Below are 21,710 nucleotides of genomic sequence, written 5' to 3'. Positions count from 1 at the left end.
GGGGCCGGACAAATAGGGTAGAGTTTAGATCATTAAATTTGTATACACGAAAGTTGGAGTGATGACTTGAGGATGAAGTCAAGGTTGTTGAGTGAAAAGGGGTGCATCTGTCAGAAGGATAGGGGAAGAAATAAGAAACGAGAACGCGTACTGTAGCCGATGGAAGTTTACGGCGCTGGATCGCGATTTGACCCAGGCCCACGGTTCCTGGCGTTCGTCGATGAGGTGGGTCCCTGGCTGTGGGTCCAAAGCTTGTATGGGCCAGCCTGGGGCGCGGTAGGAAGATACCTTGCTTTTCTGTGCAGAGAACGTAGCTATCTAAAGTATCGTGCTAACGCGCCTCGACAGTGCACCCAGTCCCCCAACGACCGCGTTGGAAAATGGTGCAAGTCTGAGCCCAACTAGAATGTTGGCAGGAACCTAGAAGTCTTTGCAAAATTACTTGCATCTTTAACAACACAATCAGTACAGTACAAGACGATATCCCAAAAAGAGATGCTGAGGGAAATCTCGTCATTCAGCACGGTGGCGCCACTTGGGGGTCGGCAGTGGCTTGGGGTTTGGTGTGTTGACGATAGGAGGATGCAGGTCTCGGAAACCCAAAATCAACTTCAGCTCGCCGACATGACACTTGGCTGGCCAACTCAGTGACATTGAGTGCATGGCACAGAACACTGAACGTGGTTTAGAGACTTCACAATACGTAAGGCATTGAGAGGCGAAGAAGGAAGGGAGGTAGGGTACTACTAGTCTATTACCAAAACCATGTCAGCCCGAACCAGCAGCCACCAGGAGCATCGGCCTGCACTCCGTTGCTCCCAGCCTGCATGGCCGGTGCCGGAAGCATGTTGGCAACTTTGATGAGCCCCATAAGGAGGACAAATACATCTGACAGAATGTACACAGTAGGTGCCGTGAAAACGAAGACAGAATAAGAAAATGAAACCTCATCCGCGGTATCCCCTCCAATCCTTTCTTCACATCCTTCTTCCATGATCCATCCACCTGAAAATGCATGCCAATCCCCGGCCCAAAACACCAATTCAGCCGATGTCCATCCTTTTCCTTCTTCTAGCAGGTTGGGCAGTTTATGCCCTCCCTCCCTGTCTGCCCTGATCTTTGTCTCCTTCCCCATTCTCTCCATCCATTACCCTTCCTTCTTAGGCGCCATCCGACTGGGTTTACGCGAAGCCGAAGTAGTCGCTGCCGGCCGTGATGGCCTTGAGCAGCTGGCTGCGGAGGGTCTCGTAGCTATCGTACTCAGGCAGATCGAGTTCTGTACATCGTAAAGTCAGAAACTGGACTGCCAATCACCCGAATGAAAGCAAGAAGCAGGAAAACTTACGGTTGAAGCACGTGTGCGAGCTGGGCAGCCGGTCCTTGTTGCCGTAGTCGCGATGGATGTTGAACCGGTTGACTCCGTTCATGCCCTCCAGCTCCTTAAATCCGTTCAGCGGCACCTTGGATGTGCCCGTCACGAATTGCAAGAGTTTGGCCCGCTCCTCCTTGTCGAAAGACCGCACCGCGCGCCAGAACCACTGGATCTGCTGCGATGCTGCAGTGTAGTTGTGGTACTCGGTGTGTGCCTTCCAGTCATCCACGTCAATGTCAGGCAGACCGGAAATGAGAAGCTCGAGCTCTTGCTCCGTGAAGATGGAGATGAGGTCGGCAGGAATGATATCATGGAAACCTGTGCGATGGTCAGCGTTGTTGAACAGAGTGTACGTTACCAATGTTGACTAAACTCACCCTTCAAGAAGTGCTCCATCTGATCCTTGACTGACGTGAGAAGCTTGTGCTCGACAATCAGACGCACATATTCGTGCTTGTTCTCTTCCGTCACCGGTATGTTGCGGCCGTTCGGGATGAGATCCACCACCTTGGTGACGCCGAACTCGTCGTCCTCGACCGAGAAGGTTTCGGTGATGATGTCGGTAATGTCGTTCTCGAGCATCCAGACCAGTGACTTGTAGTAGTCTGGATCGAACGACTCCATGTCCTTGACCGACACCGGCTTGCCGAGGATGCGCTTGTACACGGCGCGGCTGAAGTAGCAGTCGAGCAGCCGACCCTCGTAGAGAGCCTTTCCAATGATACGCCCGATGAACTTGAAGAACATCAAGTGCTCGTCGTTTATTCCGCTGAGCTTGTTCGGGTGGAATGTGGTGCGATCCGACGACACCGGGATGAAGAGCGCATAGTTGGGGTCGAACATCTGCCGCGCGAGCACCTGGAACCACTCGCGCGTGACACCGCCGGCGTCGACGCCCTCCTCGCCATGGAAGCGGATGTTGAGCTTGCCGAACTTCATCTCCGGACCTGACTTGAAGTAGAGCGACTTGAACGAGTCGTGGAAGACGTGCTCGCGGCGAACCGAGATTTGCAGCGGCGGGTACTGCGGCCGCTGCTGTTGTCCCGTCTTCGAGTGCACGCTCCGGTTGAAGTAGTTGCGCTTGTTGTCGAACTCGAGGACCTTGGGGTTCTTGACCAGCAGCGAGAACGTCCCGGACATGAGCTTGGGGTTCTGCCTGACCAGCTCGTTCAGGATGCGCCGGTGCTCCTCGGTGAAAGTGAAGAACAGGCTGGCGATGCGGTTCTCCGGCGGTGGGCTGGACAAGAGCATCTCCTTTGCGGAAAGGGTTTGCGAGGCAGACGTGGGCTCGGTGAGCGTCGTGTTCTTGCACACAACCATCAGCGACTCGATCAGCGGGAGAAGGATCGTAGCGACGTTGAGCATGTTCTCCCGCTGCCGAATCGCGCTGAGGCAGGCGCTCAGCTTGTCCCACATGGTTCCGAATGTGGGATTCCAGTAAAGAGAGCCTAGGAGATCCTCCTTGGTATCATCTGTCGACTCGCTTCCCTCCGCACCGCCGTTGGACTTCTTGCTCTTAGTGTCAAACAAGTGGTCCAACGCGGTCAGGACGCGCAGCAGCTTGTTCTGTTCCGAGGCGCCTGGGGAGAACTTGGCGAGCGCGATCCCCTGAATCTCGGTGCCAGACTCGGCCCGGAGAATGTGCGGAAGCAGGTCCTCCAGGTCAGAGACGATGTTCTCGCTCAGCATGCGGGCTTGCGCGACGAGCTCCTTGCCGAACACCTTCTTGGCTCCTGGAATGTTCGACAGGTTCTTAATGGTCGAGATGGTGTTCTGGAATGTCTTGGAGCTGCATTCGCGCGCGACAAACACCTTGACGACCAGCTTGAGGTTATGCTCCGGGATCACGGGCGGTGTGAGCTGCCGGACCTTCTTCTCCTCAGGCTTAGCCTCCTTGGCTGTCGAGCTCTCGGCCTCTGGCTGCTCCTTGTTGGCAGCAGCAGCACCAGCAGCCTGCGGCTCTGTCGTGGATGCCGCAGCTGGCTCCGTCGGCTGGGTTGTGGACGTCTGTTCTGCCGACGCACCGGCAGACTCGGTAGTCGTCTCAGCCTCCGCCTTCTTCTTTGCATCCTCTTCCGCTTTCTTCTTGGCTTCCTCCTCAGTTTCCCTCCTCCGGCGCTCGAGAGCCTGGAGCGGGTACGTGACCTTGTTCAGGAGATCGGCAAGAAGCTGCATGACGGACGAGCTCTCCATGATAAGATCCCTGTCAAGCAGTGCGAGCAGAGAGTTGATGGCGAACCTGTGGGCCTTGCTGTTGATAGTATCTTTGGCCTTGCCCTTGCGGCTGTTGCTCCTCTTCAGGGTCGACGCCACAGCCTCGTGCTCCGTCAAGAACAACGACGGCACGTGCGGGTTCTTGGTGGCAAGCTCTTGCAGAAGGTCGAGGCACTGCTGTACAACCAATAGCGGCGACACCTCCGAGTTGGCCATGACCTGGGTCGGCGCGTTGAGGTTGGTGAAGGTCCGCTTCAGGCTCTGGGGCGTCTTGGTCTGTTCCTTCTCCTTCGGCTGCTTTGCCTTGAGTGAGAGCTGGCCAAAGCTGCGCTCGACTGCATCCATATCAGTGCTGCCATCCTGGAGAATCTGGAGGACAGTAGAGATGACTTCGAGGCGGTTCTGCCGGTTCTCGCAGACATGGGAGAAGACGTCGAAGAGATAGTTCCGGATAGAGCTCTGCTGAGTGATGAACATGAGCCGCAGCAGGGTGGCAACGCCAGCCTTGTCGAGCATCTGCACGATAGCACGCCGCTGTGGCTTCGTTTCAGCAGCGCCCTCAGGACGACGTCCTGTCTCCCGAACATGGCTTTCGGGCGGCATGCGATGGAGACCGTGCCGCTGAGCGAGTGCCCGTGCCTCAGCTGCGAGCTCGGGAGGCAGATGGTCCCGGATCTCCTCGTATTGCTCCAGCAAAACCTGCTCGCGGAGCGCAGGTGGGAAGGTCAGAAGGATGCTGGCAGGATCCATGTCGACAGGGCCAAGATCTTGTCCTGCGCTGAGAGCCTGCCTGCGCTGCTCCTCGCGCTCCCGACGGCGGCGTTCTTGACGCTCTTGTTGCACGATCTCCATGCGCAGGTCAGCTGGCAAGGCCTCAAGGAACTCCTGGAAGACCTCGGTGTTTTCGCCCTCATTGGCGGCTTGCTCACGAGCCTGGGACCGGCGCGTGCTAACAGTCTGAGCGATGACCTCCTCCCTGAACTCCTCGGGAAGAGCAGCGAGATACTCAGGATCGATGCCGAGCTCCGTAACGTCCACCTCCTCGCCTCGGATCGTGGTAACAACACGAGGCTGCTGCTGTTGTGTCGGTTGTTGCTCGGTTTGCTGGGCTTGAGTCTGGGTCTGTTGCTGGGTCTCCGCATGAGACTCGACCCCTTCCATGGCCTGCGGTTCTGCGCCGGCGCTGGGCTCGGCCGCCCGAGCAGCCGCCTCTTCAGCTCTGCGCGCTGCCTCGGCCTCGGCACGTTCCCGTTCAAGCCGCTCACGCTCTTCCCTCTCTGCCTTCTCCTTGGCGGCCCTCTCCTCGGCTTCCTTGCGTTCGCGCTCCTTCCGCTCCTCTTCCTCGCGCTTCTTGCGCTCCTCCTCCTGCTTCCGCCTCTCCTCCTCCCGAGCCCTGGCCTCCTTCTGACGCTCGATGGCAGCAGGAGCAAGCTTTCCAACGATGGCCATGGTCAGAAGCCTAGACTTGTCGCTGTGGTTGTAGCCGAAGATCATCTTCGCCTCCTCCTGCCAGCGCTGGGCGGTGGACTCGGGACTGAATGCCACTGCTTGGTGAGGCTCGAGGTAGATTTCGCGACGGGCATCCCAACGCGGGTCGCGGCCAGACTGAGTCATATTCATCGGGATGCTAAGCTGACGAACCTCTCCGGCCGGGCCCTCAGAGCGCAGCTGGAGGCTGAAGGCAGGTCCGCCCCGCGACGGGAACGGAATGCTCTGCATGAGGTCGTTGATAAACGAGAGGGGATAATCGATAGGCGCAACAAACGATCCCGGAAATCCCAGTCGGATCAAAGGATGACCGCCGCGAGATAGGTCCTGTCCAGGGCGGTTAGTGGAGAGAAGCAGCGGGTTGATGCCGTCGTCGGTCGCGTTGGGGGGAGGCCGAGGATGATTGTGACGGATGTAGCTGCGGAAGTCTGATAACATTTCCATATTAGTCATTCTCTCCAAAACCGCATCTAGACGACGCGAGGCGAGCTCCAATTCTTCCAGTGAATGTCGCGCGTGCCAACCTTGTTGGCGGCGGCTGTCGTTAATGAACGTACCGGATCCCAGAGGATCACGGAGGTCGCCTCCCAAAAACGGACTAACGGGGAACGGGCTCCGCGCACCTCCATGCCGGACGCGGTGATGGGGCTCGACTTGAGTGATGTCCCAGCCGAGGCCTGATGAAGGCATGGCAATGGCATGGTCGTCATCTGAAACACGTCAGACTTGACGAGCGCGTGGGGGACGACTAGATAGATCAACACAGTTAAGTAAAAGAAGCACTTACGATGATGATGTGGGTGCTCGTAATAAGCTTCGTCCTCGTCGCCTTCGTCCTCCTCTTCTTCGTCTCCTGCGGCGTTAACTTGGTTGCGAACTGTAGAGTGTAGTTCGATAGGCCACTCACCCTCATCTTCACCACCATCGTCGATGTACCCTCCATCGATATCGTGCGGGTCATCGCCTTCAAGGTCCTCTTCACCATCAACAACATCCCGGAGAATATCGGGGATGCGACCTAGCTGGTCGAGGCCATGGTTGTGCATGAGGGCGTCGTGCATGTCTTGCACCTGTTCATCGAACTGGTGCTCCTCGTCGACATCTTCGTCCTCCTCGTCGGTCTCAGATTCCCAGCCGGATGCGCCGTCGTCTTCCATTGGATGGCCCTCCTCGTCGACAATCTCGATGCGATCCTCCATCTCCTCCATGTCCTCATCCTCGTCCTCCTCATCTTCGTCATCCTCATCCTCTTCATCTTCGTCCACATCTTCATCTTCGTCTTCATCCATGTCCTCGTCGTCATCTTCGTTCTCTCCCATAATGACCTCGACGACGCCTGGTTCGCCAGTGAGACCTTCGATGTCGCCCATTTCGTCAAGCATCTCGTCTTCTTCGTCGCTGGGATTCTCTTCATCGTCCTGGGACATCTCATCGCCGTAGTCGAGTTCCTCGTCATAGGCCTCGTCCTCATACATCGCATCCTCATCTGCAAGGAAAGGCTTTAGTGGTGAAATCAACAAACTTCTAGCATGACTTGAAAACCTACCATCTTCCTCCTCGTCGGAGAAGTCGTCCTCCCGGCCGGGTTCGAGGATTCCGAGTGTGGAATTGCGATAGAGGTCAGGCGTCTCCTCGCGATCATCATCAAGATCCGAGATGGACGATGCGGAGGCAAAGTCATCCTCGGGTTGGTCAGTCGTAGTTTCAGGAATGATATCCGACTGGCTCAGCTGATATGCCGTCTTGGTCAACGCGCGCAAGACACGCAGGATGTACTTGATCGTGCGCTTGACGTTGGGGAACGTGAGGTCGATGTCGGCAATGGATGCGGTAAGCGCGCTGAGGTAGCCTTTCTCGTACATGAGACGCTTGAGTTGGGCCTGGGACCGGGCCACAGCTGGGTCAGTCGCGCGTGCATCACGGGATTGGGCATCCTTGTCCTTCTCGCCGATCATCAAGCTCATCAGTTCCGCGGCGCACAGCATCTTTCCATAACGAATCTCGTCGCGCTCGCCTGGTGTTGCGGCCTCCTTGTACGCTTTAAGGACGGTATCGAGCACGAAACGACGGACAAACAAGAGATCAGAGTCGTCGTCGTACTCGAACTGGTTCTTGAGGCGATCTATCGGCTTTTCTGGTGTCCGGGCGACGAGTGCCACGAGCACAGCCTGTGCGTGAGTCGCCGTCGCTGCCTTCTTCTTGATGGTTGTGGAGTCCATGGAGACGCCAGCTGGGCCGAGCCAGAGGAGGTCGTTGAGTAGGTAGTTCAGGACGCTTGAACGAGGCTTGATGGGTGTGTTTGCTTGCACTGGCGCGCTCCTCTTGAAGTTGATGAACTCGATCTTGGCGCGGTTGAAGCTCTGCAGGAGCTCCGCCAGGCAGTTGAGAAGGAAGCAACGGTAAACAAAGATCGGGTGATCCTCCGCCCTGAAGGTCGATTTCGAGACCTTCTTATCCTTGTCCTTCTGGTCCGACGACTGATCCGCGGATGCGGAGCCCTCCCCAGTGCTGCTGGATGATTCGGCTTCCGAGCCCGCTTCCTTGTGGGAGTGGCCCGTCAACTCATCCACTTCCCTGACTTCCCTGTAGTTGAGGAGCTCGCACAGCAAGAAGTGAATGACGCCATCGGTATTCTCAAGAACAGGGCGCTTGAGTTCGAAGGGTGTCTTGGGTGCATCAGTCATCTCCTTGTCGGCCGACTCCGTCGACGGCTTGACGTCTTCGATGGTCAAATCCTCGGTTGCTTGGACGGCGGGCTCAACCGAACCTTCCTTCGTCTGTGTCGTCTCCGGCTCCGCGGGCTTCTTCAAAGACAGAGTGGTACGCAAGGTATGATCGAATGCCGGCGACCAACCGTTGAGTTGGACAAGGTCGTTTGTCACCTCGACAAAGAGCTTGGGCGACCGAAGGGCCACATGAGAGAGATGCCGCAAGTAGCTCTGCAGGTCGTGGTAACCACCGCGGCTCCTAGATGAAGAGAAGAATTGGCGGATTTCCGTCTCCATCGTCTGCCGAACCATGTCCTCATCCTCTACTATGTGACGAAGAATCATCATGATATTATCCGAGATGTGTGCCTGGTTGAGGCGCGCGGAGCCTCCGCTGCAAAGTTGCTTTGCGGTCACGAACAGACGCGACAAGTTCCGCTTCTCGCCAACAATCTTCGCCGTTGCGTGGTCACGGGTGAGGATGACCAAAATCCGCAAGACAGACACGGCCAGGGTCTCTTCCTTTCCAATGCGTGGAAGGATGTCAAGAATGGCCGTGAGAAGGTTGGAGCGCTCTTCGGCAGACAGATTTGGCTCCCTCTCTACCCAAATCGGCTCTTCGACCGGGTCGTTCTCTGTCGCGGGTGGCTTCCAGCGCACTTCAACGGGCTGCTCGGAGTCGGTGAGGAGAATCTCAAAGATGAGGAGAATGTATGGAATCCACGAAGGAAGCTCCTCCTGGGCGCTCGCTGGAGAAACCTTGAGGAAGCTGAGGTAATCGCCAATGTTCTCCTTCAGCGTCGGCAAAGTGGACTTGAAGAACGACCGGCTCTGTAGCAGCAACGAAAGTAGGTGGGCGTAGGCTGCGATTCCGCGGCCATTGGCCTTCCTCTCCTCCTCGTCGTTCATGGCGAAGGACATGAGCGCGTTCGCAAGGATGTCGCCGACCTCGGCCCGTTTCTCCTCATTGTCTTGTCTCAGGATGGTAACCTGGACGAGATCGCAGACTTCAAAGACCAAGTCAGGATGAGCCCTTATGACATCCAGGCAGCGGTCGATCAAGTCGTTTTGGATCTCGGCGCGCTCCTTGTCAAGATCGTCCTTGGTGACAGGAGGAATCGTCAACTCCTCAGTGGAGCTGGAGGCACCCTGGGCTGTCCTGACTGGAACCGCCGACGTGCTCTGGGGCTCCGGGCTGTCTGAGCGTTGGCTCGAGTCGTCGGAATGTGACTCATCTGACGAGGGCTCCTCCACAACATGATCGAGTGCGCTCTGGATGAAGTTGTCAATGTCATTCTCCACAGACATGGGATCCGCCGCGGGCGGGGCTGCCGTGCCATCCGTCGTTTGGCCGTCCTGTGACTTGGGCGACGTCGGCTCCTGGTATGCATCCGACTCGGGAACAGGATGGCGCTTGCCAGCAATCTTCTTGGAATGGGCGCGGCAGTATTCACCCGCATCCTCAGACTTGCCGTTGGCACGGTACACGGCTTCGCGTGCGAGGTCTTCGTCGTATACTCGGCTCAACTCCTTGATCTGATTTGCCCAGGCCGTCCAGTTGAACCGGACGGGCTCCAGATCCTTGAACGGCGATGGAGGGGACCCCTTGTCCGTCTTCCTCCATGCGTTGGACTCCTGATCGGCCGCTGAGATGGTCTTGATGATATCGATGACCCTACTCAGAGCGGCAGCAGGCGCCTTCTCGGCAAAGTCTGACTCCCAGAGCTTGCGGGCTGTGGGCAGGACCAACAACCTCAACTCCACGACAAGCTGGTGCGCCAGATCCTTGGTGCGGTCTGAATGCCTTGTGAACAAGCTTGTCTGGCTGAGCGACTCGACAACGTGTTTGCCGTTCACAATGACGTTGTAGATGTCCAGGATCTTCTTAAGACCAACCGTGGCCAACTGGACCTTGTGAGCGTCATCGCCCTCAGTGGAGCCACGGCAAACCAAATCGGAGAACTTGAGGAGCATTGCGTTAAGGAGTTCGATGCCCTTGAGCTCCTTGAAGGCCAACAAGACCGGCAAGACCAGCTGGGCAGAGGTGCGGTCAGGCTGGCGAGACGGCTCGATCAGCATCTCCCGCAGTGCATCAAACATTGCCAACCAGTAGTGCAGATCGCGAGCCGCTAGTTCCCCCTTGGGAATGACGAGCTGGTCATAGATTGACTGCGCCAACGTCTTGGCCAAGGTCAAATGATGCGCCCGGAGATATGAATCAAGGCCACGCCTGGGGAGCAGGACTTTGCCGATTGTCTGGAAGAATGGGAGCATGCTTGGAGTGACTGCCTCCAACAGCCGATGGATGACGGCATAGTTCTTGAACTGGATCGACGCGCGTTCTTCCTTCGTTGGCTCTTTGGGCTTGGCAGGGGCCTCCGCTGGCTTTGGTTGCGTGGTGGTCGACCCGGCCTCTTCAGGTTTCGCAGTATCACCAGCAGAGGCTGACGGTGCCTCGGGGGTGTCAGGGAGCAATGGTGGCTTTCCCGTCCAGTGTTGTGGAACGAGAGCGGCGAGAGCCATGTCCTCTGTGGCGACACCCCTCACAAGTGGCCCGAGACGCTTAATGAGGGATATGAAGTAGTCATAAACGTTCACAGGCGGCATCGAAACGGTCGCGGATCGAGAAGAGTACGGGAAGCTTTGGTACAATGCCCTAAGCAATGTCTGGAGCTTCACCAAGGCCTTGACAACGCGAGAACCTCCAGCAACTTTGCGGGCGGCCTCCCCATTCCACTGCCCGTTCTGGTCCACAAGAGAGAAACTCGGAACAATAAACGGAGCAAAGAACGGATCTGAGCTTTCACCACCAACAAGGGGCTGGAGGTCATCGAGGGCAACATGGATCCGGGTAAGGAGGGATGGCAAGCCAAGCACGGGGCAGGCATCGATCACCGTTGCGAGGGCGTGACCGAGAGAACGCGCCGCGCTTGTGTTGTCGAAGTCGTCGGGAAGGCTGGATGCATCGGCAATTTCCAGCAGCAGCTCAATGCCACCGTCGCGAACGAAGGTCGTTTTCAAGTTCTGGTTGTGGAACACGGCGTTGAGGAATGACGAGACAGCGCCAATATACGGCGTGATCTCGTGCCGTGGGCCCCTCTTTGATGCATCAGCACTGCTGGCGTCGCCATTGGAATCAACAGGCTGTGCAGTGGTGGCGCTCACGTCGGTCATCTCGACGTCCACATCATCCGCCACCGCCTTGCCCTTGCCCTTCGTCGACGACGCCACTGCCCCGGGTGCCTCCAACAGAGATTCGTCCGCGGTTACTGGCTTTCCATCCGGCCCAGTTACCGAAACCTTGGCGCCCCAACCGGCGGTAGCAGATTTTGTCTTCACGATATGCACAACTCGGGCCACCATGTCGATGATGGCGTTGGAGATTGCCGGACGAAGCGCTGGGTGGTGACGGGCCAACTCGTCGAAGCTGCCACCGACCACGTTGGCGAGGTCTGATTCCGACAAGACCTGGACGTGGTCAGGGCTCTCAAAGATCTCCAGGTAGACCTCGAGGGCGCGTGAGGAAACGACCATCTTCATGCCTGTGTTATTCAGGGAGATGGAATTCAAGATCGATGGGATGATGCTGATGGCGTCATTCGATGCGAGGACACCTGGGGCGAGACGTCCTCTAGGTTGCTCGAGCATCTCCTGAGTAGGCGGGTGTGGCCGGTCATCCAGGTCAAACACAACTGACTCGTCGCTCTCAGAAGGCGTCGCCGCGTTCTCACCATCGCCGTGTGAGTCCTCTTCAGGGGTCCCCACACGCTTGGGTAAGGCAACAGGCTTACCGGTGAGAGTTGCGAGGAAGCTCTGGATCATACCGGATTCGGAGATGGCGGCAAAGCTGGTTGGATCATTGTTGATGAAGTCGCTCAGGAGGCCTGCGGCGTTGGTCCAAACCAGCGATCCAAAGACGTGCATGTCTTCAGTGATGGTCTTGAGTGCGCCGAGAAGAGCCGAGTTGTCCACCAAGTTTCGCAGCAGCCGATCAATGTTGGTCCCAAAAGAAAAGGCATTGGTCATGACGTGGTGAATGAACTTGAGCAGCCATTTGAGTGTCTGCTGGTGGTAGAAAGGGATCTCGTAGTCGACCGTGTGCGAGTGGAACTCGGGTTTTGTTCCCAGGCCTTGTGCAACGAGCTCCTTCGACCGAGCGACGGTATGGACGATCAAGTTAGAGATGGCATCAAGTCCGCCGGCATTGCTGAACACAGTAAAGGCGCCATTGAACCCGTAGATGATGGTGTCGAGGAACGCAAGCACCATGCTGTAGTTGCGGGTCGCCGTCTTGGAGCGGATGTTGAGAATCTCCACCATGATCTCCAGGAGACCTGCGGAGGACATCTCTTGGCCAATGCGAGAGGCCATCGCCATCTGGAGCGTTAGAGCGAACAGGCTGGCACGCCAGTGGTCGGCATCCGTCACTTTTCCATCGTCTGGCTCATCATCGTCCTTCATGCTCGCCACTGCCTTCCGGATGACATACAGGAGAACCCCGTGGTTAACGTTTGCGTTCAGCGCTGCAATCACCTCAGAGTATTTGGACGGCATGATGGTGATCGATTCCAGAGCCGCCAGGGCGATGGCCTGCAGGCGCAGTGGCGTCTCGGCAGTCCCGTCAGCCGATGGGTGGATAAGCTCGGCAAGCTGGTACACCAACTGGTAGCGGCGAGGCTCATCGTTATCCTGCTTCAAGACCTTCTCGATGAAGGTGGCCTCTGGATGGATGTAGGCAAGGTTGGTGATGGCCAGCAGACGGACCGCGAGAGCGAGTTGCCTGTCCTCCGTCGTACCCAACAGTGCCTTGCAAATCCTCAGTCGGTTCAGCACCTCGTACCTCGCAGTCTTGGGCATATCGGCGGGGCATTGCTTGAGGAGGTCGTAGATTGGAGTCGACTGGACCGTGGTCTGACGCAGCTCGAATGACTTGGGACCGGAGCTGGCATGGTCATCGGCTTGGCCACCATGAGCGCGGCTACTAGGGCTGTCATCCGCGCCCGGAACCCTAGACGAGCGCGGGGTGTGAGACACCGTGGTAGCGCTGCGTCGGAGCGGAGTCGGGGAGTTGGGCGCGGATGGTGGCGCGCCCTCCCCCACATGAGACTCTGGAGCTGCAGGTCCCAGGGCATCGGACTTGGGATAGTAGACGACCTTGACGTCACCCCAGCCGGCCCAACGGCCATCGTCAGCCGGGCCAGCCGCGACGATGGCGGTCAGGTCATTGGCATACACCGTTGCAGCATTCCGATGGCTCGGGGCCGGGGCCTTATCCTTGCCCTTGGAGGTTGAAACGGGGGTCGAAGGCGGGAGATCGGCAAACCGCACGGGGGTGACGGGGGTTTTGACGAAGGGCTGGGCTAACGATTGCACCTTCTCAAGGTCGATGTTGTAGTGATTCGCCAACAGCGCACTGCTGACCTGGCGGTTCAGGTTCCCAACACGCTTGATGGAGGCCTGGTAGCGCTGCGCAAGCTCCAATCCAACTTCGAGGGTCGAGTAGACAATGCCGAGGTCCGTCGAGTTCAGCAAGTCGTTGAGGTGAGGGCTGCTGGCGTATATGCTCCGGTTGCCGCAGTGCTGCAGAAGGACACGGGTAAAGGTGAGAATGGAGATAAGAAGGTGGCGGTCACCGTCCTCCCCGTAGCCGAGTTGGACGAGACGCTCCTTGGTAATGGGCTTGTCGTCACAATACTCGACGGGGGCGCCTTGATTCAGCAACAAGTCGCAGCCAAAGTCGCGCTGCTGAAACCCCTCGTTCAGCTTGTATGTGGCGCAAAAAGCCTCGAGGATGCTGTCAAAGCGGTTGAGGAGAGGGATCCAGTGGTAGAGGTCGCCACGCGGGAATGGCCATCTCGTCGGGAACTCGTCAAGCTTGCGAGGAATGAGCGGTAACGGTGTGGACGCGGCAGCGGAAACATAGTCCTTCACCCAGGGAGACTACAGAACAGCGGATCAGCAAAATGACAGCAAACTGGACAGCGAGGCTGAGAAACATACCAAGTTCTCCCGGTGTTTGGCCTGCATAGACTTCGTGATCTTGCCCATCTTGACGGAGCGGCCGAGCCGCTGGGCCAACGAATGGAAACGGTTCCCCCTCCACTACCCACGCGTCCTGGACGGACGGCAACCTTGACTCAGGTCTGAGGACCCGCAAGTCGTTGAAAGCGTCGTGGACTTTGTTGGGCACGGTTGCCGCAGTGGGAGGACCGACCAAACGATCGGAAGAGAAATGAATCGGGGTATTGCCGAGAAACCCGTGCTGCGGTGAGGCGGTAATGGTTCCAGAGGCGCGCACGGTGGTGTTAGTAGTTGGATTTAACTTGGCTCGGCGATGGCGAAGCTTCTCCTCCAAGACGCCGAGAACAGCTCAAGACGAGTGCAGGTCGCCTTAAGAGTCTCGGAAAATCAGAGCGGAGATGGAGTCACGATGACGATCTGGTCGCCAGGAAATCTCGATTATCGATGATGACGGTGGTCGATGGTGACCAGAAGTTCGCCGAGTCTCAAGTTGTGTTGGTTGTGTGAAAGGGTGTTGAAGGGTCGCGGAGAAGGTTAGGTTGTGGTGAGGAAAAGGTGGAGGGCCTTGTTCGCGGTGATGAAAGATTCGGAAAAGGCAATGATGGATGGAAGACCGACGAGAGCTGGTCGGTAACTTTGGTCAGATACAAACCGCAGAGGAACCAAAAAAGCTCTTAGAAACCCACACCGGCACTTGCCGCAAACGCTGGAGCTCTGGGTCAATACGGTAAGTTACGCAACCCAAATCCTGGAAACCGGGTGAGGTGGGGCAGCCGCAAGCTCCAGCTTTCATCACCAGTGCGTTCACTGTTCACTGAGGCGGGGTGACTTGATTAAAGTCCTTCGTCATCCCTCATAAAGAGAAAATATAAAGTGTTCAAATTCATGATCATTGAACACTGCAATCTCTGGCTTCTGCTTGACCGGATGGTTTATCTCTTCACAAAACAGCATCAGGCTGACAATCCAAAACCTCATGATGCTTCTGCCCGCCTTGCACAAAGTGACACAATCGACCCCACCTCCCACAGAGAAGTGGGGTCTGGATTCTGCCTCCGTACAGTGCAACACTGTATAATGTGCGGATTACACCTCAGAAGTGTTGGGATGGCGGAACACCTCATGGCTTTACATCATCCTCACCCTCACCAAGTTCTAGGTTACAAAAGATGGTGGATTAATTCTAGCCTCGAGTCGTCAGTGCTGTTGCACAGGCCTCGGTAGCGTTCGATGTACTCCCATCGGAAAAATCATCCCGAGCTATGGTTCCCAGCGCAAACATCCAACCATCCAACTCTGTGGAACGGATACGAATCACTTCGATGTTTCTGGACAGATCAATCGAGGGTTTCGATCCATCTCGGGCCTCTAGGTCCCTGTCCTTTGTCCCTTGATTGGTGTTATATCTGAGTACCCGGCCTTGGCCGCCTTGGCCTAGTACGATCATTTGAATCTTGTGGTCCTCGACTCTTCTTCAGTCCACCTTGCCAGATGCGCCCAAGACAGGACGATACCTCTCCATAGTTAGCACAAGCATTTATGAAGATTCCTGCCAGCATCATTGTGGTGATGGATGAGTTGCTTGTTGGCCGAGTCTCCCCAACTCCCTCCGGTCCTAAACGCCTCCCAGAGGGAGTCACCCAACCTTGACAACTCATGGAGCACAAGACGTCATCATAACACGGCAAATGGTATCATAATAAACTCCATGCGCAACAAAATCTCCCACGGACGGGTAACAGGCCGAGCCAACTAAGGGCGGCCGTGGCTGCATGGCTTGATTCTTCGTGAAATTTTCCATGCCTCCTAGCCCTAGCACCCCAGATGCTCAAAGCAAACCGAGACTCATTTCTCCGGATTTCGCGGTAGAACTCCCTACCATGTAAACTTCCCAGAAGAGCCAGCACGCCATCATGACCGAATCCCAAAGCAACCAAAGACCCGTTACCGAACGCCCCATTTTTACTTGCGCAGAGAGCTGGCCCTCCGGGCGCGCGCATCAGCCTTCTGGGCCTTGGCCTCGGCGACGCGCTTGGCCAGGATCTGGGCATACTCGTTCTGAAAACACCATGTTAACTTCTGTTTTTGTAGACCACCTGGGGAGGAGAACACAACGTACCGCCTCATCCTTGACCTTCTCAGCCTGGCGGCGCTTGAGCGCAATGCGGTGGCGCTTGTGCTGCAGGCGCTGGGGAGTGACGAGGCGCTGGATGCGAGGAGCCTTGGTGTAAGGCTTCTTGCCCTCACCCTTCGGGGTGACCTCGCGGCGGATAACGTACTTGCGGACCTATAGTTCCAGACATTCGTATCAGCGTCGGAACTTTGCACTCAGACTCTACCCGAACTGCGCGATGGGAACCATCGGCGCAAATTCGTGGCAGGCGATGACGGGAAACGAGCACCGGTGAGCACGTACATCGTCATCCTTGCTGAGGCCGAAGAAGCGGCGGATCTTGGTAGCGCGCTTGGGGCCAAGGCGCTTGGGGTGGACGGTGTCGGTCAGGCCGGGGATATCCTGCTCGCCCTGCTTGACGATCGAGAGAGCCAGAACCGAAAGATCGGGGCCGACGATGCAGCCGCGGACCGACTTGCGCTTGCGCTCACCAGTGCGACGGGGGCGGTAGCAAGAGTGGCCGTCAGAAAGGAGGAGGCGGACACGGTTGGGGGCAATGACACCCTGCTTCATCGGGAAACCCTGCTTGTCGTTGCCGCCGGTGATGCGGAGGATGTAGCCCTTCCACTCATCGCCGAGGACATCGCCGGGCACCTCAGCGCCCATCTGGGAGTCGGTCAGTACGGATTCGCAGCGCTCGGTGCTCGATTTCGGCAAAGACGTACGCGCTTGCTGTGAAAACATTGTTAGCTCAACGATTAAGCCTGGACAAAATCATCGAATGGTGCAACATACTCATAGAAGTGCTGAAGCTTCCGCTCATCCTCCACCTCGATGAGCTTCTGCGAGCCGTTCGCCGGGTACGAAATGTTCAGCTGGGAGTCGTGTCAGCTTCGGTTCTCGCATCGAAAATCAAAACAGAGCGTCGTGATCGATCAATGACCCTCCGTTTCGAAAAGTCCGCGGGTTTGTCGCTCTCACCTTCATTTTGGCGGTGTTTGCTGAACGGCCGTCGTCGTTGATGCGGACTGGAACTGGAGTCGAGAAATCAGCAGGAGGAGGTTTTGTGTGTCCCAGCCAGAAAGAAATCTTAGGGCACAATTGCTGCGCGTTTTGATTGGCCCGTTAAGAACCAAATGACCCACCGCAAAAAATGTGTGGAGCTGGCAAGGAGTGCCTGCCCAGACCTCGCGCCAGGAACAGCGATGGAACAAATTCCGCAGGCGGTGAGTTAGGAATCGCCGTTATCGATAAGAGAGAGCAATCCAAGTCATGGAGGGGCACTTAGACTCTCTGGAGGGGCAGAGAACATCCCATTGACAAAGACAGTCAACAGCACCCGGAGATATTTGGAGAGGCACTGCAACGTCATCTGGAATTGCGGGACCTAAGTCATATTCCCTTTCAAGATATCGTCCAGTCAAACCACTGCGACGCCAGACATAGTGACCATATCTCCCTCCGCCGGTTCGCTGTTCCGGCCGGTCTCGCGCTGTCCACCATGGAAGATGACCGGATTCAAGTAGATCTCGGCATTGCTGCCGAGATCGAAGAGAAGCATATTCAGGAAACAGTTCTAAAACAGCCCAAAAAACGCTTCGTGGGCAAGAGGGCTGCTGCCGAGGCTGCAAAGTCTGGCTCGAGCACCCCCTCAATAGAGGATGGAGGGGTTGTTCAAGGTGTGCCTCCAAGGGCTGGATGCTGTCACGCAAGTATGTGAGCTCAATGCTGACAGGGAGACAGTCACCCAGCCGAGGAGGCCAACAAGGATGGTCAACCAAATACCTCCTGAAATACTCAACGACGAAGCCCTCAAGGCCGCTATCGCTCTCCTTCCAGCCAACTATTCCTTCGAGATACCCAAAACCATCCACCGCATTCGCACGCTGGGCGCGAAACGCGTCGGGCTACAAATGCCCGAGGGTCTGCTCCTGTTCGCTACCACCATTTCCGACATCATCACCCAATTCTGCCCGGGAGTCGAGACACTAATCATGGGCGATGTCACGTACGGAGCATGCTGCATCGACGACTACACTGCCCGGGCCATGGGGTGCGACTTGCTGGTGCACTATGCGCACAGCTGCCTGGTGCCCGTCGATGTCACCAAGATCAAAACTCTATACGTTTTTGTCGACATCAGCATCGACACGTCTCATCTCATCGCCACGTTGGAACGCAACTTCTCGCCGGGCAAGACAATCGCGCTGGTGGGCACGATTCAGTTCAACGCGACAATCCACGGCGTGCGGTCTGCTCTGGAAAAGGCAGGGTTCAAGATTGTCGTGCCGCAAATCGCGCCTCTCTCTAGAGGAGAGATATTGGGGTGTACGTCTCCGAACCTCGCCAAATGCACAGACAACCCCGTCGACTTGATCTTGTACCTAGGAGATGGCCGCTTCCATTTGGAGAGCATCATGATTCACAACCCTGGAATCCCGGCGTATCGGTACGACCCGTACTCGAGGAAGCTCACGCATGAGACGTACGGCCATGAAGAAATGCAGGACATGCGGAGGGATGCCATCCGGAAGGCCAAGAAGGCGCAGAAATGGGGTCTGATCCTCGGGTCGTTGGGCCGACAGGGAAACCCTCACACCTTGGCTTTGATCGAGTCCAAACTGACCAAGTTGGGGATACCATTTGTGAACCTGCTCTTGAGCGAAATCTTCCCCGGAAAGCTTGCATTGATGAACGATGTAGAATGTTGGGTTCAGGTTGCGTGTCCCCGGCTCAGCATTGACTGGGGGTATGCGTTCCCAAGACCGTTGTTGACGCCATACGAAGCTTTAGTGGCGCTGGAAGAGAGGGAGGATTGGGGTAACGGGCCGTATCCGATGGATTATTATGGGAAAGATGGGCTAGGAAGAACAAAGCCAGCAGCTGTAAATAGTTGATCTTTTCCCTCATGCTCCAATCCAGAACTCGGCCGGGCCGAGCACATACTGAACATATTCATCTTGTCCGAGTTGGTGAACCATCTTCGATGGGCTCGATTCTTGAACTCCGAAATGGTGCTCCTTGACCCTCTTCTATTACCAATTTCCACATCCTACCATCACCCTCACAATTCTATCCCCTCAACAACCGGCTCAGGCCTCGAACGAAAAACCACCTGCCACTTCACAATCTCCACCACCTCCAGCTCCTGCACATCCCCTCCCTCCTCTCCATTACCACTTTCCTTCCCATCTCCATCTCCTCGACATCCCCTCCTCCGTACCACAGCCACGGGCTTCGGCAATTTTTTCACCTCCCCCTGCAACCTCTGCGTTCCGCCAATGTACATCCAAACCCTCTTCATCCAGGCCGTGTCGTTCTCGCTAGTGATGCCGGGGCGGTAATCTGGGAAGTGGAGGCGTCCGATGGGGATCGGCGATTGATTTTGGGACTGACCGGCTCGTTGTTGTGGTTGCGATGGTGGCGCGGAAGCAGCGGGGATGTTGATGGTGCCTTGTAGCTCGAGGAGGGCGAGACCGGAGGGGGTTTGGAGGAGGGTGGGTAGCGGTGAGGATACATTGGGTGATGGTGACGAGAGAGGGCGGGGATGAAGGGGAATGCTGGTTGAGGGTTGAGGTTGGGAGGATTGTGACATTGTCGGTGCTTCACTGAAGGTTTTGTGTGAAATCGGTAGAGGGTGGTGATTCACAACGGTGTGCGTCTGGCCCACCCTGGCGCCTGAAGGTCTGGCTTGGAAGGTCTAGTCGGGGATGAAGATGGGAGGGCGAAGAGAGAAAAGTGAGAAATCGGCAAAAAGAGTCTATGAGATGGCTTCCACAAATAGAGAATTGATAGCTTGGGACAGAAGGCAGATCATGAGGTTGGTTACAGGATCGACGATGGGTGCAAGAATCTGGGTGTGGTTGAAGACGCTTCCACAAACTGCATGAAAGTGAAGAAATCGGGGCAGATATTTCATTTTGTTGCATCCGGACCCTCGTTTGATGCATAGGGGCCACCAACAACAGTCTGTCTTCCAGGTAGATCAGGTAAATCAGGTATCTAGCTGATGTACTTGAAGCTTCGTTCTTGGCGTAAGTACCTTACTAGGTCTTCTGGATGCCGTCTGAGCCGGATTGATTCTTCTTTAGGATGTTACCTGAGGAGAGGCTGGAGCTGTATCAACACCTCCGTCGTCCCTGGGGACCATGGTTCTGTCCAAGACTGAGTAAACAAAATACCATTGAGACAGTCCTATAAGCTTCCGATGAAATACAAAACCTGAGAAACTAACAACTCGAAGCACCACCCCGTAGTAAGGACATAAGTATCTGGTGTCATGACCGCACTACACGGAGAATCTTAACCCCAACTAATCCAGGCCTTACTCCCAACCGATTGACCAACCACTCCCAAACGCCAGGCTGACATCTCAGCCGACACCTGATCCCTCTTCATCAACCCCCTTACTCATCAATAATGCTGAACTTGTGCCTCACCTGCACAATGTGAGGATCATCTCCGGGGCCAAACACCTGCTTATGGAGCCTGCCCCATTCCGGATGGTTGATACCATCAATCCAATCCTGGACCTCGAGCACGACGCAGCCGTACTTAGGCACAGTCCGCGGGCCACCCTCCCGGCCCTGGCTCGACTTGAGCGGGAATGTGCCGTCCTGGAAATTGCACGAGTACATCTGGAAGGCCTCTTGGTCCGAGTAAATGTCGAGACGAATGCCGGACCACGACGACCAGATGCTGGCGACGGCCTGGTCGGGGTTACGCCAGTTGACGGTGGTCGGGCGGTTGACGATGTAGCAGTTGTCTAATTGTGAGGAGAGTTGAGTTACTGGGTGCGCAAGCAGTCATTTTAAATGAGGCGGGCCAAACGTACCATAACCAGTGCAATTGTAGCCGCAATTTCCGACCAGCTCCGGATCATTGAAGCTTGCGCCAATCTGCTTCGGGGCGCTCCAGAAGTCATTCACCGAGCCCTTCTCGTTGGCCAAGATCTCGCCCGTGGGGATAAGGATGTTATCGACCCCGACGCGCTGGCCGCTGAAGGGCATATAGAACGTGTGGTTGAGGGCGGTATCGGTCTCATCGTTGGCAAAGCCGTCCAGGTTCCAATACGTGTGGCTGGTCAACATGATGGGCGTCTTCTTAGTCGTCGCCACAGCCACGATGGTGGCATCCCAGGTGAGATTGCCCAGCGAATACGTGACGAAGGAAATCACCTCTCCAGGGAATCCCTCCTTGCCGTCGGGGTCGACAATGGAGAAGGTGATGCTGTTCTCGGTGTGCGAGACGACGGTGAAGTTGCGCCAGTCCCAGCCGTCCGGGCCGCCGTGAAGGGTGTTGACGCCATCGGGATTCTCAGCCGTGGGATTTTCGTTGGCAGCTACCTTATAAGTAACGCCATCGATTTCGAACGTGCTGTTCTTGATGCGGTTGGCATAGCGGCCGGGAACACTGCCCAGGTGTGGGTGCGACTTGTCCGTCTCGTACGAGCTCGCCTTGTCGAACCCCATGACAATATCCCGATCAATGCCGTTCTTGTCCTTGATGATCAGATCCGAGATGGACGCGCCATACGGAATGAAGGCGGCCTTGATTCCCTCCCCGTAGATCCAATATTTCCCATTGGAATCCGGGCCTGTAACGCTGGAGCTGCTGGAGGATGACGAATCCGTCCCAGCAACGGTTCCAACGAAGCATGCCCCGAGGGCCGCAACCGAGGTGAAACGCATTGTGCCGTCGTTGAGAGACCGACTATTGGTGTCACCAGCGATTGACGTGGAAGAGATGACGGGGTTCGAGCGAAGGGACGAGGGTGATGTAAAAGGGGCAAGAA

General features: G+C 56.4%; 6 protein-coding genes across 6 annotated transcripts; 1 reads left to right on the top strand and 5 right to left on the bottom strand.

Annotated features, from left to right (window-relative positions):
• Nucleotides 1-754: 754 nt before the first annotated feature.
• VTJ04DRAFT_9082 (uncharacterized protein) lies at nucleotides 755-1,144 on the bottom strand (the record flags this gene model as incomplete). The annotated part of the gene is made up of 1 exon (XM_069367590.1): nucleotides 755-1,144. One exon carries the CDS (start codon nucleotides 1,142-1,144, stop codon nucleotides 755-757), a length of 390 nt encoding a protein of 129 aa, XP_069215903.1.
• A 37-nt stretch (nucleotides 1,145-1,181) lies between these two features.
• VTJ04DRAFT_9081 (uncharacterized protein) lies at nucleotides 1,182-13,830 on the bottom strand (the record flags this gene model as incomplete). Its single annotated transcript, XM_069367589.1, has 7 exons — nucleotides 1,182-1,276; nucleotides 1,346-1,690; nucleotides 1,750-5,502; nucleotides 5,862-5,924; nucleotides 5,982-6,560; nucleotides 6,621-13,722; nucleotides 13,783-13,830. 7 exons carry the CDS (start codon nucleotides 13,828-13,830, stop codon nucleotides 1,182-1,184), a joined length of 11,985 nt encoding a protein of 3,994 aa, XP_069215902.1.
• Nucleotides 13,831-15,765: 1,935 nt separating this feature from the next.
• VTJ04DRAFT_9080 (40S ribosomal protein eS6) lies at nucleotides 15,766-16,903 on the bottom strand (the record flags this gene model as incomplete). The annotated part of the gene is made up of 6 exons (XM_069367588.1): nucleotides 15,766-15,861; nucleotides 15,923-16,090; nucleotides 16,220-16,582; nucleotides 16,642-16,648; nucleotides 16,712-16,791; nucleotides 16,898-16,903. The coding sequence occupies 6 exons, from the start codon at nucleotides 16,901-16,903 to the stop codon at nucleotides 15,766-15,768; spliced, it is 720 nt and encodes a 239-aa protein (XP_069215901.1).
• Nucleotides 16,904-17,417: 514 nt separating this feature from the next.
• Nucleotides 17,418-18,813, top strand: VTJ04DRAFT_9079 (uncharacterized protein; the record flags this gene model as incomplete). Its single annotated transcript, XM_069367586.1, has 2 exons — nucleotides 17,418-17,595; nucleotides 17,660-18,813. The coding sequence occupies 2 exons, from the start codon at nucleotides 17,418-17,420 to the stop codon at nucleotides 18,811-18,813; spliced, it is 1,332 nt and encodes a 443-aa protein (XP_069215900.1).
• A 167-nt stretch (nucleotides 18,814-18,980) lies between these two features.
• On the bottom strand, nucleotides 18,981-19,511 carry VTJ04DRAFT_9078 (uncharacterized protein; the record flags this gene model as incomplete). Its single annotated transcript, XM_069367585.1, has 1 exon — nucleotides 18,981-19,511. One exon carries the CDS (start codon nucleotides 19,509-19,511, stop codon nucleotides 18,981-18,983), a length of 531 nt encoding a protein of 176 aa, XP_069215899.1.
• Nucleotides 19,512-20,322: 811 nt separating this feature from the next.
• Nucleotides 20,323-21,606, bottom strand: VTJ04DRAFT_9077 (uncharacterized protein; the record flags this gene model as incomplete). The annotated part of the gene is made up of 2 exons (XM_069367584.1): nucleotides 20,323-20,681; nucleotides 20,751-21,606. The coding sequence occupies 2 exons, from the start codon at nucleotides 21,604-21,606 to the stop codon at nucleotides 20,323-20,325; spliced, it is 1,215 nt and encodes a 404-aa protein (XP_069215898.1).
• Nucleotides 21,607-21,710: the final 104 nt, after the last annotated feature.

This window comes from Mycothermus thermophilus (genome assembly GCF_041956435.1).
Source record: "Mycothermus thermophilus strain CBS 625.91 unplaced genomic scaffold VTJ04scaffold_6, whole genome shotgun sequence".
Classification (NCBI taxonomy): domain Eukaryota; kingdom Fungi; phylum Ascomycota; class Sordariomycetes; order Sordariales; family Chaetomiaceae; genus Mycothermus; species Mycothermus thermophilus.
Note: the sequence above shows the minus strand (reverse complement) of the source record. Positions and strands in the feature narration are given on the sequence as shown.